This window comes from Channa argus, chromosome 2 (assembly GCF_033026475.1).
Source record: "Channa argus isolate prfri chromosome 2, Channa argus male v1.0, whole genome shotgun sequence".
Classification (NCBI taxonomy): Eukaryota; Metazoa; Chordata; class Actinopteri; order Anabantiformes; family Channidae; genus Channa; species Channa argus.
This window is the reverse complement of record NC_090198.1, coordinates 22,391,233-22,404,458: the sequence shown is the minus strand read 5'-3', so window position 1 is coordinate 22,404,458 and position 13,226 is coordinate 22,391,233. Positions and strand designations below refer to the sequence as shown.

At 41.4% G+C, this 13,226-nt stretch overlaps 1 protein-coding gene across 2 annotated transcripts in view; it reads left to right on the top strand.

Annotated features, from left to right (window-relative positions):
* The window catches only part of sbf2 (SET binding factor 2), an 81,969-nt gene extending 75,104 nt beyond the window's left edge, over nt 1-6,865 (top strand). For both annotated transcript variants that reach the window (XM_067496459.1, XM_067496458.1), the window contains 9 exons: nt 467-652; nt 1,645-1,771; nt 2,177-2,304; nt 2,741-2,965; nt 3,068-3,175; nt 3,296-3,486; nt 4,486-4,573; nt 4,649-4,780; nt 5,501-6,865. In XM_067496459.1, the coding sequence (XP_067352560.1) occupies nt 467-652; nt 1,645-1,771; nt 2,177-2,304; nt 2,741-2,965; nt 3,068-3,175; nt 3,296-3,486; nt 4,486-4,573; nt 4,649-4,780; nt 5,501-5,599 (1,284 nt within the window). In that variant the 3' untranslated portion in view covers nt 5,600-6,865. The remainder of the gene's footprint in view (nt 1-466; nt 653-1,644; nt 1,772-2,176; nt 2,305-2,740; nt 2,966-3,067; nt 3,176-3,295; nt 3,487-4,485; nt 4,574-4,648; nt 4,781-5,500) is intronic.
* The last annotated feature ends 6,361 nt before the right edge of the window (nt 6,866-13,226 follow it).

Here is a 13,226-nt window from a genome sequence, read left to right as displayed (position 1 = left end):
TCAGGGCTCATTAGTTGTGTTGGAGGAGACATGGGTAGGGAAGCAGGCCAAGCATATTGCATGTGTAGACAAGTGGTTCTCAAATGGTGTTTTGCGGTGTGAGCTCAAGTGTGCCTGAAGACTTCGCTACAAGGTTATATAAACGTTATTGATAGCAGATGAGCAGTTAAACATTGTGTTTTGGGAGGATGGTCCATTTTTAGATCGTTGAATTCTGATTTTGAAAGGATGCTAAATGTGTGCTGAGGTTTTTTTTTTTTTAATCAAATATTCTAATTTTCAAATTTTTTTTATTGCATACTTTTCCTACAAAATAACAAGCCATATATTTTCATAAAAACCATGACTACATACTCAAACACACCCCACAACAAAATTATCTTTGATGCCTTTGACTGTGACAAATTTTATTCTCCTATTTTTTTATTTTCTTTTCATTTCTCACCTTTTCTCTTTCTCTCTGCAGGTGGTGTCTTTGGTGCAGCTGCTGAGCGATCCTTTCTACCGGACCTTGGAAGGTTTTCAGGTGCTGGTGGAGAAGGAGTGGCTCTCCTTCGGCCACAAGTTCAGCCAGCGGAGCAATCTGAGTCCCAGCAGCCAGGGCAGCGGCTTTACACCCATCTTCCTGCAGTTCTTGGACTGTGTGCATCAGGTGACTTTACCCCCAGCACTTTTTCCACCACAGGTGGTGTGAATTGTACCCTCTACATGACTCCCCTCCGTCCTCTGAATGCACATCATTCATACTATACTCATGAGCTCATCACATTCCTAACAGGCGAGAGGGTAAAGAAGGCCAGAAATCCAGCTGTCATTATCTATACATTTGGTTTAGTTTTGCCATTCACAACGCTAGATGTGTAATTTTAACAGTGTTTTGCAACAGTGTGTGTTCAGCGAGGCTGCTGCCCAGATGGTCCATGAACCCATTGCTCAGTGCTGAACTGTCGTGTTTGCATGTTTCGTCTCTGCACAGTTCAGTGCGTGTTTAGAGCTGCATGGGGAACAATTCTGTTTAAGGGATTGAAAGTGAATGGGTGAATTAATGGGGGGGGTGAAGTTAAGAATGAAGTCGAGGTTCAGAGACCTGTGTTCTCCCTGAAATGCTAACTTTAGAGAGCGTTGTGGGTCTTTCTGTCTCCTGGGGTTGTACAGACCCACTCCCATACACTTACATCAACACATAGTTTCTTCATTTGTCTTTTGAAACTGTAGGCTTGGCAGCTAAGATAGTTTGGCTTGGGTCCTGGGGTCTGGAGAGCTGTAAACGGGTGGAGAGAGGATTCGGACAAGAGCTGAAAATAGAAGTGCCTCATCTCTGAAACAGCTGTTGTTTTTACCAATAGACCCAGGTGGCCTCAAATATTTTGTGCTTCTGACCACCTTGCACCGCTGCATGGGAACAATGGAGCTGCAGTCCGGCTGGCTCAGTCTGGATTGTGTCTGGCGGTGATGATATCACTGACCTTTTCCCCCACAAGGACAGGAGAGGCTCTTTCCTGTTTCTGATTGATCATTTATGCTCTCGAGCGATGGGAAGTCACAACACAAGGACACGATCCAGCTGTCGCAGACACACACAAACACACTGGCCTTATCTCTCTGCCTCTAAATGTCTTTGTGCATCTTTTCATGTTTTTGCAGATTTTGGAGCAACATCCTCTGGAGTTTGAGTTTAATCAGTATTATCTGAAGTTCCTGGCCTATCATCACATCTCTAACCGCTTCAAGAACTTCCTGTTGGACTCAGAGTATGAGCGCTTGGAACATGGTCAGTGTCCTTTTAGTTTAAACCGAAGGGGGGTAGTGTTGTTGTTGTTGTTGTTTTAGAATTATCTTTTTTTATACTGATGCAATCAGGCCTTAACAAACATTTCTGTACTGACCCTAATACCAGGTTTTTTTATTAATTATTCCTATACTTATAAAATGTCAATAAGGAACAAGATACATTTATTAATGAGCTCCCAAAACTAAATGCAACCCATAAATAATGATTCCTTTTCTGCACCACCCTTGTGTCATATTTTGCTGTGTACAGTGGCCCTGACCCCCCATGACACTAGACGACTAGTGTGTAGTGTCTCGTGGTCTTGTTCTTGAGAACAACACAAACATCGTTAAATTTGATTGGCTCACGTGCTTAACTGCTTTTTTTTGTGTGTGTTTTCCACAGGCTTGTTGTTTGAGGATAAAGGTGATAAGCAGGCCAGGAGAGGTATCTGTATCTGGGAGTGTATTAACAGGATACACAAGAGGAGTCCCATCTTTTACAACTATCTGTACAGCCCCTCAGAGAGCGACGTGAGTGTTTCTGATTCCTTTCCTGCTCTTTCTTTTAGTCCCCATGTATCCCTCAGCTACACCTGAGTCATTCAGCTCCCACATTGAGGAAGTGTCTCAAATTAAACACTAAAAACGAACTATAATGTAAAATGAAATTGTCTCAAGTAAGTTCTCACAAAATAATGCATTTTTTTTTTCAGTTTTTCCATTATAAATTAAGACATTAGCTTATATGAACAAAGTGGAGGTAAACAAGTACTGTATACAGTATATGTCACATGTTGGAGATTAAGTTTAAAGTCTGGAATTCTTTTTTTTTTAATCATATTATTGCAGTTACTAAACTCAGTCTTGTGAGAATAAGTGGGCCCTTTATGTTGAAGATGAAGTGTGTAAATGTCTTTGTGTTTAAAACCGTGTGTGGAATTCTCATCAAAACCTTCATCTTTGCTAGATGATCCTGAAGCCTTCTGTCAGCATCCCCAGCCTGAGTAAATGGGACTTCTTCACAGACGAGACTCTGTCCACGGGGCCGTGTTACGACTGGAGGATGATGGCTGTGAGGCTGGAGAGCTCGGAGGAGGCGAACACCATCTCCAACAGTAAGAGGAGGATTGTTTGGCCGTGTTACAGCAGTGTGAGTCGTGCCCAGCCTGACGCTATCACCAAACTCCTCGCTGTAAGAGTTTGTAACAAAAACCGCCATTTCAAGTTCTATCCTGTTGGTTCTCGGATCATGTGTCGCATTTATCGTCTTTGTTGGCTGTTATTGGTGCTGCAGGACATTGAGAAGCTAGAGGATGAGCTGAACCAGGCTCCTGAGAAATGGCAGACAACTCTGGAGAGAGTCAGACTCAGCATCCAGGAAGACCTCAAGCAAGAAGGAAATGTGTGTTTTAGCAGAATTGGGATGATGTGTTGTTAGAACATACCAGTCTTATGCTTCAAATACCATTATTGTTACGTGTGGATATTCCCACTCATATGTTGCTGTCTTGTGTGTCTGTAGCTCTGCAAGCAGTCTTCGTCCATCTCAGGCCTCATTCCCACGTCCAGCCTGCAGGCTTTCCAGCGACGCTCTATGCTGCACCTGCCAGACAGCCGACTGGGTGAGGACCACAGCACCACCACAGTCAATGGGATCAGCCGCCGTGCCGCAACACTTTACCACCAGTTCACCCCCAAGAGTGAGGAGAACAGGTGGGTCGTGAACTTCCTGAGTCCGGTAACGTGTAAGAAGTCCACATTGGATTCACTTACAAACTGCTGCCAAAGGTCCAGTCCAGTTTTGGAAGATGAGTCATTACTGTGGTATGCTGTGTGTCATGTTTGTGAGGATTGTCTGTTCTCTGTTAAACTCTGGGTGTGTAATTTTACAATTACTGTGAGGTCAAAGTACAGTCTCTTGGCTCTAATATCTGGATGTTTTCCTCTGACTTGGACAAATAGTGATTAGAATCTATTTTTTTCCCTGTATGAGCTTTTTACATCCAGATGAAATGGATGAATCAGAAGCACTCAGAATCCAGTAAAATCCAGCTCCCACTATTTGCCAGCATTGCCTCTGTATTTCTTTATATCAGCATGATAAATGATTGATCGATCAAATAGATCACATCATTGATAGATCACATATGCCAGTTTGCATTCGATCTATGTGCAAGATTCACATGGTTACTGTCCTGAAATACAGCTACATTTACTATTACAGAAACATATATTGGACATGAGTTAAATTCATGTCTATTTTAAAACTTTTTGTTGAAAGAGTATTTCAACACATTACGTTAGAAAATGAGAGTTGAAACCTCAAGACTGCACAGAGTGACTCAACTCACATGTTCTCTCCTCTTCACACACTGGGAACAAAATGTACAAACATGTCACTTTTCCCGTTTGTCTTTGTGCCTTTTAGTTGAGCTCCGCCCAACTTTCTTCAGGAATAATAACAACATTAATAATAATATTGAGTAAAAGATGAAAGCAAATGGAGTGCTTTAAAGGCCGGAGGGTTAAGGCACATGCCGTGCAACCACAGCATCCCTGGCTCAAAAGCAGCTGGGGACCTTTGCAGCATGTCATACTCCATGTCTCCTGTTTCCTGTCTGCCCTCAGCTAGCATCTATCTAATAAAGTCAGAAAATCCCCCCACCCAAAAAAAAAACTGTAAATACGGTCATCACATGTGGTATTCTTCAGGTCTTACGAGGGGATTCTGTTTAAACGCGGTGCTCTGCTGAAAGGCTGGAAACCTCGTTGGTTTGTCTTGGACATCACAAAACACCAGGTGAGCACCACATCTAGAAAACATTAACCCCTCAGCTGAGTGGCAGGCTGCAGGTTAACGTTCACGTCTTCCCAGCTGAGGTACTACGACACCGGTGAGGACACGAACTGCAGAGGCCACATCGATCTGGCTGAGGTGGAGTCTGTGGTGATCGCTGCGCCGACAATAGGAGCTCCCAAACACATCAGTGAAAAGGCTTTTTTTGATGTGAGTATGTTCACTGCATGTTTCGTCGGTTTATCAGCAGATGAACCGGCGTGTTGAAAACATGTTCAGCTTTGCTTGTTGTTATTTACAAGCACACTGAAAATATACAGGCTGACCAAACCTGACTCACCATCAGTAAAGGCCAATCCCTTTGCAAATTATATTTATATAAATTCAAGTGTATTGTCTCTCTAGAGATCTAAGTTGGTCCAACTAAATAGGCCGAATTCATCAGCTTCAGTCACTCAGCTGGCTGTCAACATCACACTCTTTCTAACATCACCGAGTTAATTTACATCCGCTAGGTTTAATTTCAGGTCTTTAAACTTGGATGAGGTAGAAAAGTGTGTGTGTGTGTGTGCATTAAATCTAAATGTGACAAAGCGCAGCACATGTATACATTTGCATCATGTTTTTGCTCATTTTAAAACTTGACTGACGATCTTGCGTTTACTTGCTCTAGTTTCATCTTCTGCGGTGGTTTAATGGCAGCAACTGAAAACAACTTCCAATATTTGCAATAGCAAAATAAAGTCACATAAATTCTATTTTTCTTTGGCTGATATTCTGGAAATGTGTTTTGTCGTGTGGCCTAAATTGGAACGAAAATCTGTCTTGTTTCTTCTGTGGTTTTCCTTTTTTGCGTTTCGTTGCTACTTTTGTTGCCCAGTTAAGTGTCTTTTTTACACATTTTTCCCATGCAATGTGATCCGTCTCTAGCTGAAGACCTGCAAGCGAGTCTACAACTTCTGCGCATCAGACGCACCGAGCGCTCAGCTGTGGATAGACAAGATCCAGAACTGCATCTCTGACGCCTAAACACAAGTTGAACATGGGATTATGAAGATCAGAGGCAGCATCAAGTGGCTGAGAGCAGAGACGTCAGAACCACTCAACTTAGCTTTCAGATGTCTTTACTTTTGTGGGACCACAGTGAACAAAGTGCCTGGTGGTGGAGGATGAGTGCCGTCCATCCACCACTCCGCCATTACTCAGCAGCTGGTTAAGCTGTCGTCACTCAAACACATGCATCTCTGCTGTCAGCCCTGTCTTCTGTGCCTCCGACAGAGATGAGAATAAGCTGATGTTTTAGGTGGCTGCACTCATAAATGTTATCCTACTTAAACTGTAAATAGATCAAAGCAATATCACTGGCCATTCAAACTGTGGGTTCAATTTTAAAGTTTGACTATATAGAAAATAGCCTATAACAGAATTTCTGAGGTATTGTACTGTGAGGAAAGGTTATTGCTGCTTAATGAAACGTATGAACCGCCAAAAACTCAGAGATTTTAATGCACAACATTAAAAAGCAATTTGTTTGCACTTAGTTCTAAAGTATGCACTCCTTATTAAATCTAGATTTTCTAACAGATGCAGACAGCGAGGCTAAAGGCATTACTTTAAAATGTACATACGTTTCCTCAAGACAGATTCAATGAAAAGGATTTGCACAGTGAGTTCAAAAGATACATTTTTCTATTTAAATAAGTGGCGTTTTCTCTGTTTTGTTGAATGTTTGTTGACTTCTTGATAACACGTTTGTCTCATGTAATATAAATTATTTTTTATTGAAAGTGTAACTATGTAAGTGCGGTGGCTTCGTGTTGTTCTGTGAATATGTGTATGAAGTTTCATTTTATATACTGTTGTAAGCATACTTAAAAATACTTTTCTAACCTTAAATCTAAAGTGACCAACAAGTCTTGTTTTCTTTTGTTTTGTTTTGTTTTGTTTTTTTAAGTGTTGTAATTTTGCAAAACCTGAGTGGCCTGTTCCCTGTTTGTGATGAATCCTTATTCTGAATTCTGAAAATGGAAACTTATGGTCTTATGTTGTTCTTGTTGTCCTGCAAGCCTCAGTGGCTTTTAAGGGCTTTTAAAAGAAGAAAATGAATATATTATTAAGGTCACTGTGGTATTTCTTGTCTCGTCTGCTCTGTTTGTGCAGCGGTTTCATTAAAAACAGGAAAAAGCTAATGAAACTGTTAAGACACAGTGGCTCAGTTTCTTTTTTGTTACTGTATCTTTGTACCATGTTTTGTGGTGACACTAATGTTTTCGAAATAAATCATACTTGAAGCTACCTGTTGCCTGCTATATTGTTTTACGAGTAAAACTAGAAGTACACCAGTGTGACACCTTGTTGTGTCTACACCGTACATTTTTCAGTCTGAACAGACCCAAACCCAACGCTTTGATTTGATTTTCTAGTACAAGCGACTAACAAGAAGGATCAAAGACGATATCGGCTCCTCATTCTAATGTTTAACACCACTGTACTTTACAATAAAGAGGAACACTAGATTTATGTCATAAGTATTTATAATCACTACACCTGTTTATCCTAACCTATGTGTCCGAATTCAAAATTAATTTTTTTTCATGTTTATCCGATTTCCAGCTCGAACAATACCAACGGGTCCCATCAGGCTTGGTTCGGGTGTCCGCCCTCTACTTTCAGTAGACCTACAACCTGTTAGACTTTGATCCTCAGTTAATATAGACATTGCTGGAGCAAAAAAAGGCAACCTGGTGTTCATTTCTTCTTTGTGGGGCATTGATTGTGAACTGAAGACTGTTGGTTGACTTAATCAAGACAGCTGATGTTTTGGGGCTGTTCTTCACTTAATTTATAGACCAAGTGATTAGTTAAAGAAAGAAACCATGGATTTATTGATAATGAAAAACAATAATTAGTTATTTCCTACTTGTTATCATGTATTTACTCAATCAGTAATTACATTAACCCCTGGCTAATCTAAGCAGAGCATACAGGAATGAGATCTCAAAATACACTTGTGATACCAGGCAAGAGGAAGAAGGGAAAGACTCGCTTCTTGTTTCTTATAGTCTACACATTCATTACAACCAGGAAAAAAAAATGCTTTGCCGTGGCAATATTAGCAATGGTGTACGAAGGTCAACAGTTAGTTAGTTACAGTTAGTTTTTCTCATTTCCTTAAACACTTCTGTCCACTTGGACGTCGCATGTTAACGGACACGGGCCGAAACAGGAAGCCACTGGCCAAAATGTTCTAAAAGTAGCAAAGCAGGCAACAAAAGCTAATATTTCCCTGAAACAACCCCACTAATCATATTAATGCATTCTTTCAAGCAGTCATTATGCAGCAGACAATAAAATATAAAATACATATGGTGACTTCTCTAGCTAAAAAACCCTGCTGAACTCTGCACCTGCACGTTTTGAGTCTGCCTGTTAAAATACTTTAAAAGAATTCTCTCCATTCATTGTCGTGTAGCTCTTTCTGTGCCTGTGAAATGTCACTGAAATACAAGACCTGCAGTAAGCATCTGGACTACACAAATTTGTACTTTCTATGTCACAGCATTCCTACTGTGCAGGTTAAAAACTCAGAAGTTCACATTTACCCCATTTCCTCCTGCCCATTAGGCCACAGGTTCTCATCAACCTCACAGTAAATGCTTTTCCCTGTCTTTGATCCAGGCTGGAAAACAGCACAGGAGGTGTGTCATCTTTTGTCGATGTATAAGGACGGATTGCCGATTGGACAGTTTTTGGCTGTACACATGTATATTTTCCTTTGTTTGACACAATTACAGTTTTTACGTTTTCATGCTGTTTAAAATACCAGAAAATAAATCACAAGGTTACGAACGTCCCCAGTTCACCATTTTTGCATTAAAATGGTTTAATGTCTGTCCTGACCTGCTCTGTAACATGTGACTGAGGACAGAAGAATGTGGATAAGGATGAATGCACCGGTTGGACGATCAGACACTTCTGGAGGCACTATGAGGCTCATATTTTGGGTGGATGAATCTGAGGAGATTATTGGTCCCCAGCAAGTTTTAGAACGAGAATAGACTCACCGGTCCTCTCAGTGTACATCTCAAATATAATCACCTTCCCGTGAGCCTCAGCTTCTTCACGGTGGTAATTGGCAAATGTTATCAGGGTGAAAATGACAACGCTGCATGACAGCATGTTGTTAGCAGGCTCACAGAGAATATAGGAAGAAGCTCTTTGTAATCACTATGTTTTTCTGGCCTCTTATGAGCAACTTAAGGATTTTCTCTTAGTCAAAGTTTACCAGATACCACTGCAACTAAAGCTTTGTTTTGTTTTGGTTTTTTTTGCTCTGAGCCAACATCAGGGCTTGGAGAGGATGATGATGGGTGTATGACTTGCCAGAAATGAATATGGGACGGGGCCAAAGCCCCAGCTCAGGCTCCGTGGCGCCTGTTTGGCGGCGCTGAAAGGGACTCCTGTGGTTGTAGCAAGGTTTGCCTGAGAGGAAGCCGGAGGTCAGAAGAAGAGCAGGGTGGGGTATTTTTTGGGAAGAGGGGAGTTGGTGGGTGTTTGTCCCTCAGTAAAGTCTCCCAGCTGGCTTGTTCTGGCAGCAGGTGCAAGCTGCATCAGGCCAACATCTGGCCGAAGTCTCTGGCAGTTCTCTCCATATTTAGCCTCTTTCTTTTGGGTATGGAGATTAGGACCTCTGCCCACGGACAGAAGGACGCAGCGGATGTTTTTCAGCAGGATTGCGTGGAATGGCATGGTAGGAATCATGTCCTCCAGGGAGAGGAATGGTGGTTTTACTCGACAGACATTTCATTATTGGTTGCACATGGCTGTGATCCTCTGACTCGAGTGTGCCACATTCATGCAAATTAGTTCTCTTAAAGTTTTAGGAAATGACAGATCTTCGCTGTTATGTAACCATGACATCAGGCTACATTACTGCCTCTGCGACTGATTTCTTCCCTAACGTTTAAGACAAATCACTGAAGAAAGCATCTTTTCTCCCTTAGATCAGCATTGTTTTAATGCAGTTCTATGTAATTGTGATCTTGTGTAACTTGGCTAAAATGCTTCTCCCGAGTTTAGTGTTATTGGTCTTGGTTGGCTGAAAGCTGTCACATAAAAAGACAAATCAAAAGCAGTATATAAATTCAAAATCACACAAATATCTGTTGCTTTTGGACCCTGCACTGTTCATCTACAATCGCAGCTGCAGTTAATGCCTCTTGCTTAAAAACAGCTTGAAAAATCGGATGACCGGCCTTTTCACAGGCCCCCGAACGCCTCCAGTAATAAAAGGATTTTTTATTGGTTCCCCAAATCCTGTTATTCATGTAGCATTGCAGGCTGCGAAGCACTTTTTTACTTCCTGGGTTCATTTGCGATGTGGGCAGAGCAGGTTCCCTGTTGCTGGGGGGCCCTTCTGCCTCGGGGGTCCCCAGGCAGGCACTTGCTCCAAAATTCATCGCAGCAAATCCAAACACTGATCTCACTGGTTTGACAGATTTCAGCGAGTCCCACCCTGGAAATCACGGTGACGTGAGCTGCCTGCAGCACATGGGGGTCTAGTTGGGCAATTAACAAATGCATGAACCCACTGAGCCCCAGATGATCTAATCTGGACTACGCCTGCTCATCCATGAACAGAAAAGCACAATTACACATTTGATTTATAGCTTTAAAGGTTAGTAGTGAAGGGTTTTCAGTTATTTCACCGGAGTTTCTGTCAGAGTTTCTCTCTGCAGCTAAACCCAGCGTCCATTAACACTAAGGGGCTGTGAGGTCACTGAGGGAAGTCATCTAAACCCAGAAAACAGGCATCTGCCAGACATTTTTTCACCAGCAGACAATCCCCCCCAAAAATGTTCCCATTTCAAATCAGTTTGCACGAGGATATTTTGGACAGGAATCAGATGAATTGGTTACGGGCATTGGGGAACTTTCCTGACACGTTGGGTAAGGGTGAGACAGCTAGATATATCCTTATTTTTGAAATGTCAAGAGCCTGTGCACTTTAGTCACGGAGATTAGAATCCTCCAATTCTGAGAAAGTCACGAAAAAAAGTGTCGCATTTTTCTCAGATTCTGGGATATAAATACCTTATTAGAGGAAATGTGAATAGCAAACCAATTTCTCGTACATCAGGTTGACAGTTCAAGACAAATACGGCCATAAAAGTCTGCTATTAATCACAGGCTGTTTATTACAAACTTTTTTGAATGTTTCATTGTTTTATCCAATGTTTTTACGTTTTCTTGCTGCAACAGTCAAAGAGCTGTCAATCATACAAACCAAGAGGCCCTTAAAAGGAGAAGCCACTTGGATTTCATGATCTTGTTTGGTGGTACACCACATTCCTGGTTACAGTGTTAAATCAGAGATTTGGGAAATCTGTCTCATGTGATCTTATCAGTGAATCAGTGGTATAAAGATCTGCACGGTGCTGAGTGACAGAGCAGTGCATCAGTGCAGGTTTTTATCTCATCTGTTCCTGACAACTCTGAACTCAGCGTGAACTACCCTTTTCCTTCCAGCTCTTTGCTCAAATGTGGACAAATTGAGGTGGCTTGAGAAATTTTACATCAGAGAGTAAAGACGCTCATTGTGCAGGCTGGCTGGCAGACACAAAACACACATATACCCACAGCTGATAGCTTTACCCAATGACAAAGTTCCTGTAATATCATCTCTTTTTTTCACTGAAACATGAGGGTGGCGAAGACAAAGGTGAGGTGTGCGAGTAAGAACAGAGGTCCTTTGTTGCAGAAGATGATTTGTTTTGATACTAAGACCCAGAAAACTGAGAACTCCCTGCTGCACGACACGTGCGTCAGGTGTTACTCATCTTGTTTTGTGGTAACTGAAACAATAAAGTCATATTGTTACAGGCAGGCAACCAGGACACCCTGATCCAACTGTTTCTCTCAAACACTGTTGGCACGAAAAAGATAAGATGTTTTCTTTTTATTTAGTTCAAACTCTAGTTCAATCTGCGACGACTATAGATAAAAACGTCTGTGCTGCACAACAACCAGGGCTGAGGCCAGAGGGGTCTCCAGGTGTGGAACTGCCCCCCAGTTTGAAACTCAAGCAAGTAATGAAGTGAGAGAAATGTTTGTTTCCTGAAAACCTTCAGTCAAGTCGCCATTTGCACCTCTATTTGAGTATATTTGAATATATGAACTATCTGAGTTGGAAATTCACTTTTGTTGATGGTTTTTTGGTATTTTGCTGTTGAACGTGTCTTCCCCATAGAAAATGGAGTCGTTGCAGTGCTTTCACACACACTTAGAGACGATGGTGTGTGAGACTCTGCTGTTTAAAGCTGCCACATGAGCCTGTAGCACCAGCACGATGCCTGTGACTAACTGAGCATCCTGTTCATGTGCTGACACCTGGTGGCCACAATAAGCTCCCACTAAAAATAAAAGAAGCTTGTTGCATTCTTCACATTGAGGTTGCCTCAACCTTTAGGTTTGCGTGTATGGACGGAGCTCTGTCATGAAAACAGACGTCCACTTTTTGTTGTTTACTTATCTTAGTTTTGAGTTTAACAATTCACTCCACTCAGCTAATAAACCGAATTACAGTGGAAAATGTATCTAGTCTTTATTATATTGAAAACATGTTGTCTATTAAAGGTTTTCTGTTGTCTGCCTTCATCGGGCAGCATCTGAGGGATCTGCCTTGAAGGTATGTTATTAAAGAGGCTTTTTAAGACGGGGCACTTAAAACACACCAAGGTAAATAAAAGGAACATGAAGTTGTTTCTGCAGAGTTTACTAAATGCTATTGGTTTTCCACCAGCTGGATTTATTTGAGAGCATGGATGGATGTGTTCAACCAGAGTTTGACAAAAGACGACCCACTGTGTAAGCAGAAAATTATTCAGGCTGTCATTGATGTTTCACTGAGGAAAAAAAAAAACACTGACTTTTTCAAAACTGCTTGATTTATAACGTGGGGAGAAATCACTGTGTGAGCTTCCTGAACTAAACACTGTGCTGCAGACCACCACTGAGCCAAATCCATGCACAGTAAAAAAAAAAAAAAAAAAACACACACACACACACACACACATGCAAACAAAATAAAAACATGAGCCATGATAAATAACATGATAAACACAACACTTCTGTGTGTATGGGAGCTGGAGTTTGAAGCTGCTGCAAACTTACACTCATGTTAATTCTTCTGATGTGAACAAGATTTAGAAGAGGAACGTGTGATTAGAAATGAATGATGCAAACCTTTGGCTCGAACACTAGTTTGGGACTAGATAAGTTCTATTTGCCATAAATAAAATCATTTATATCTCCAAGCAGGAGTAAATGAAGATGAGCACTCAACCACATTGTGACAGCCAAAGTTCACATTTGACCTCCCACAGACTCCCACTGTCATTTTAAGGAGCTTTTAAAGTAAATATAGACTCACTTATATACAGATGCAAACAGTAACAGCACACCTCTTCTCGGTGAGCTGCACAGGATTTTGTGGGAATTACGTTAACAGAACAAACAGTAGAAGATGTGAAAGGGCCCAAAGTTTTGCTTCAAAGATCAAAAGTCCTGTAATAATTATTATGATCGGGGAAATTCTATTTAAAATTTCCAATGACTAAACAATTGATGATTTCATTCAAAATGTCAGTTTGTGAGA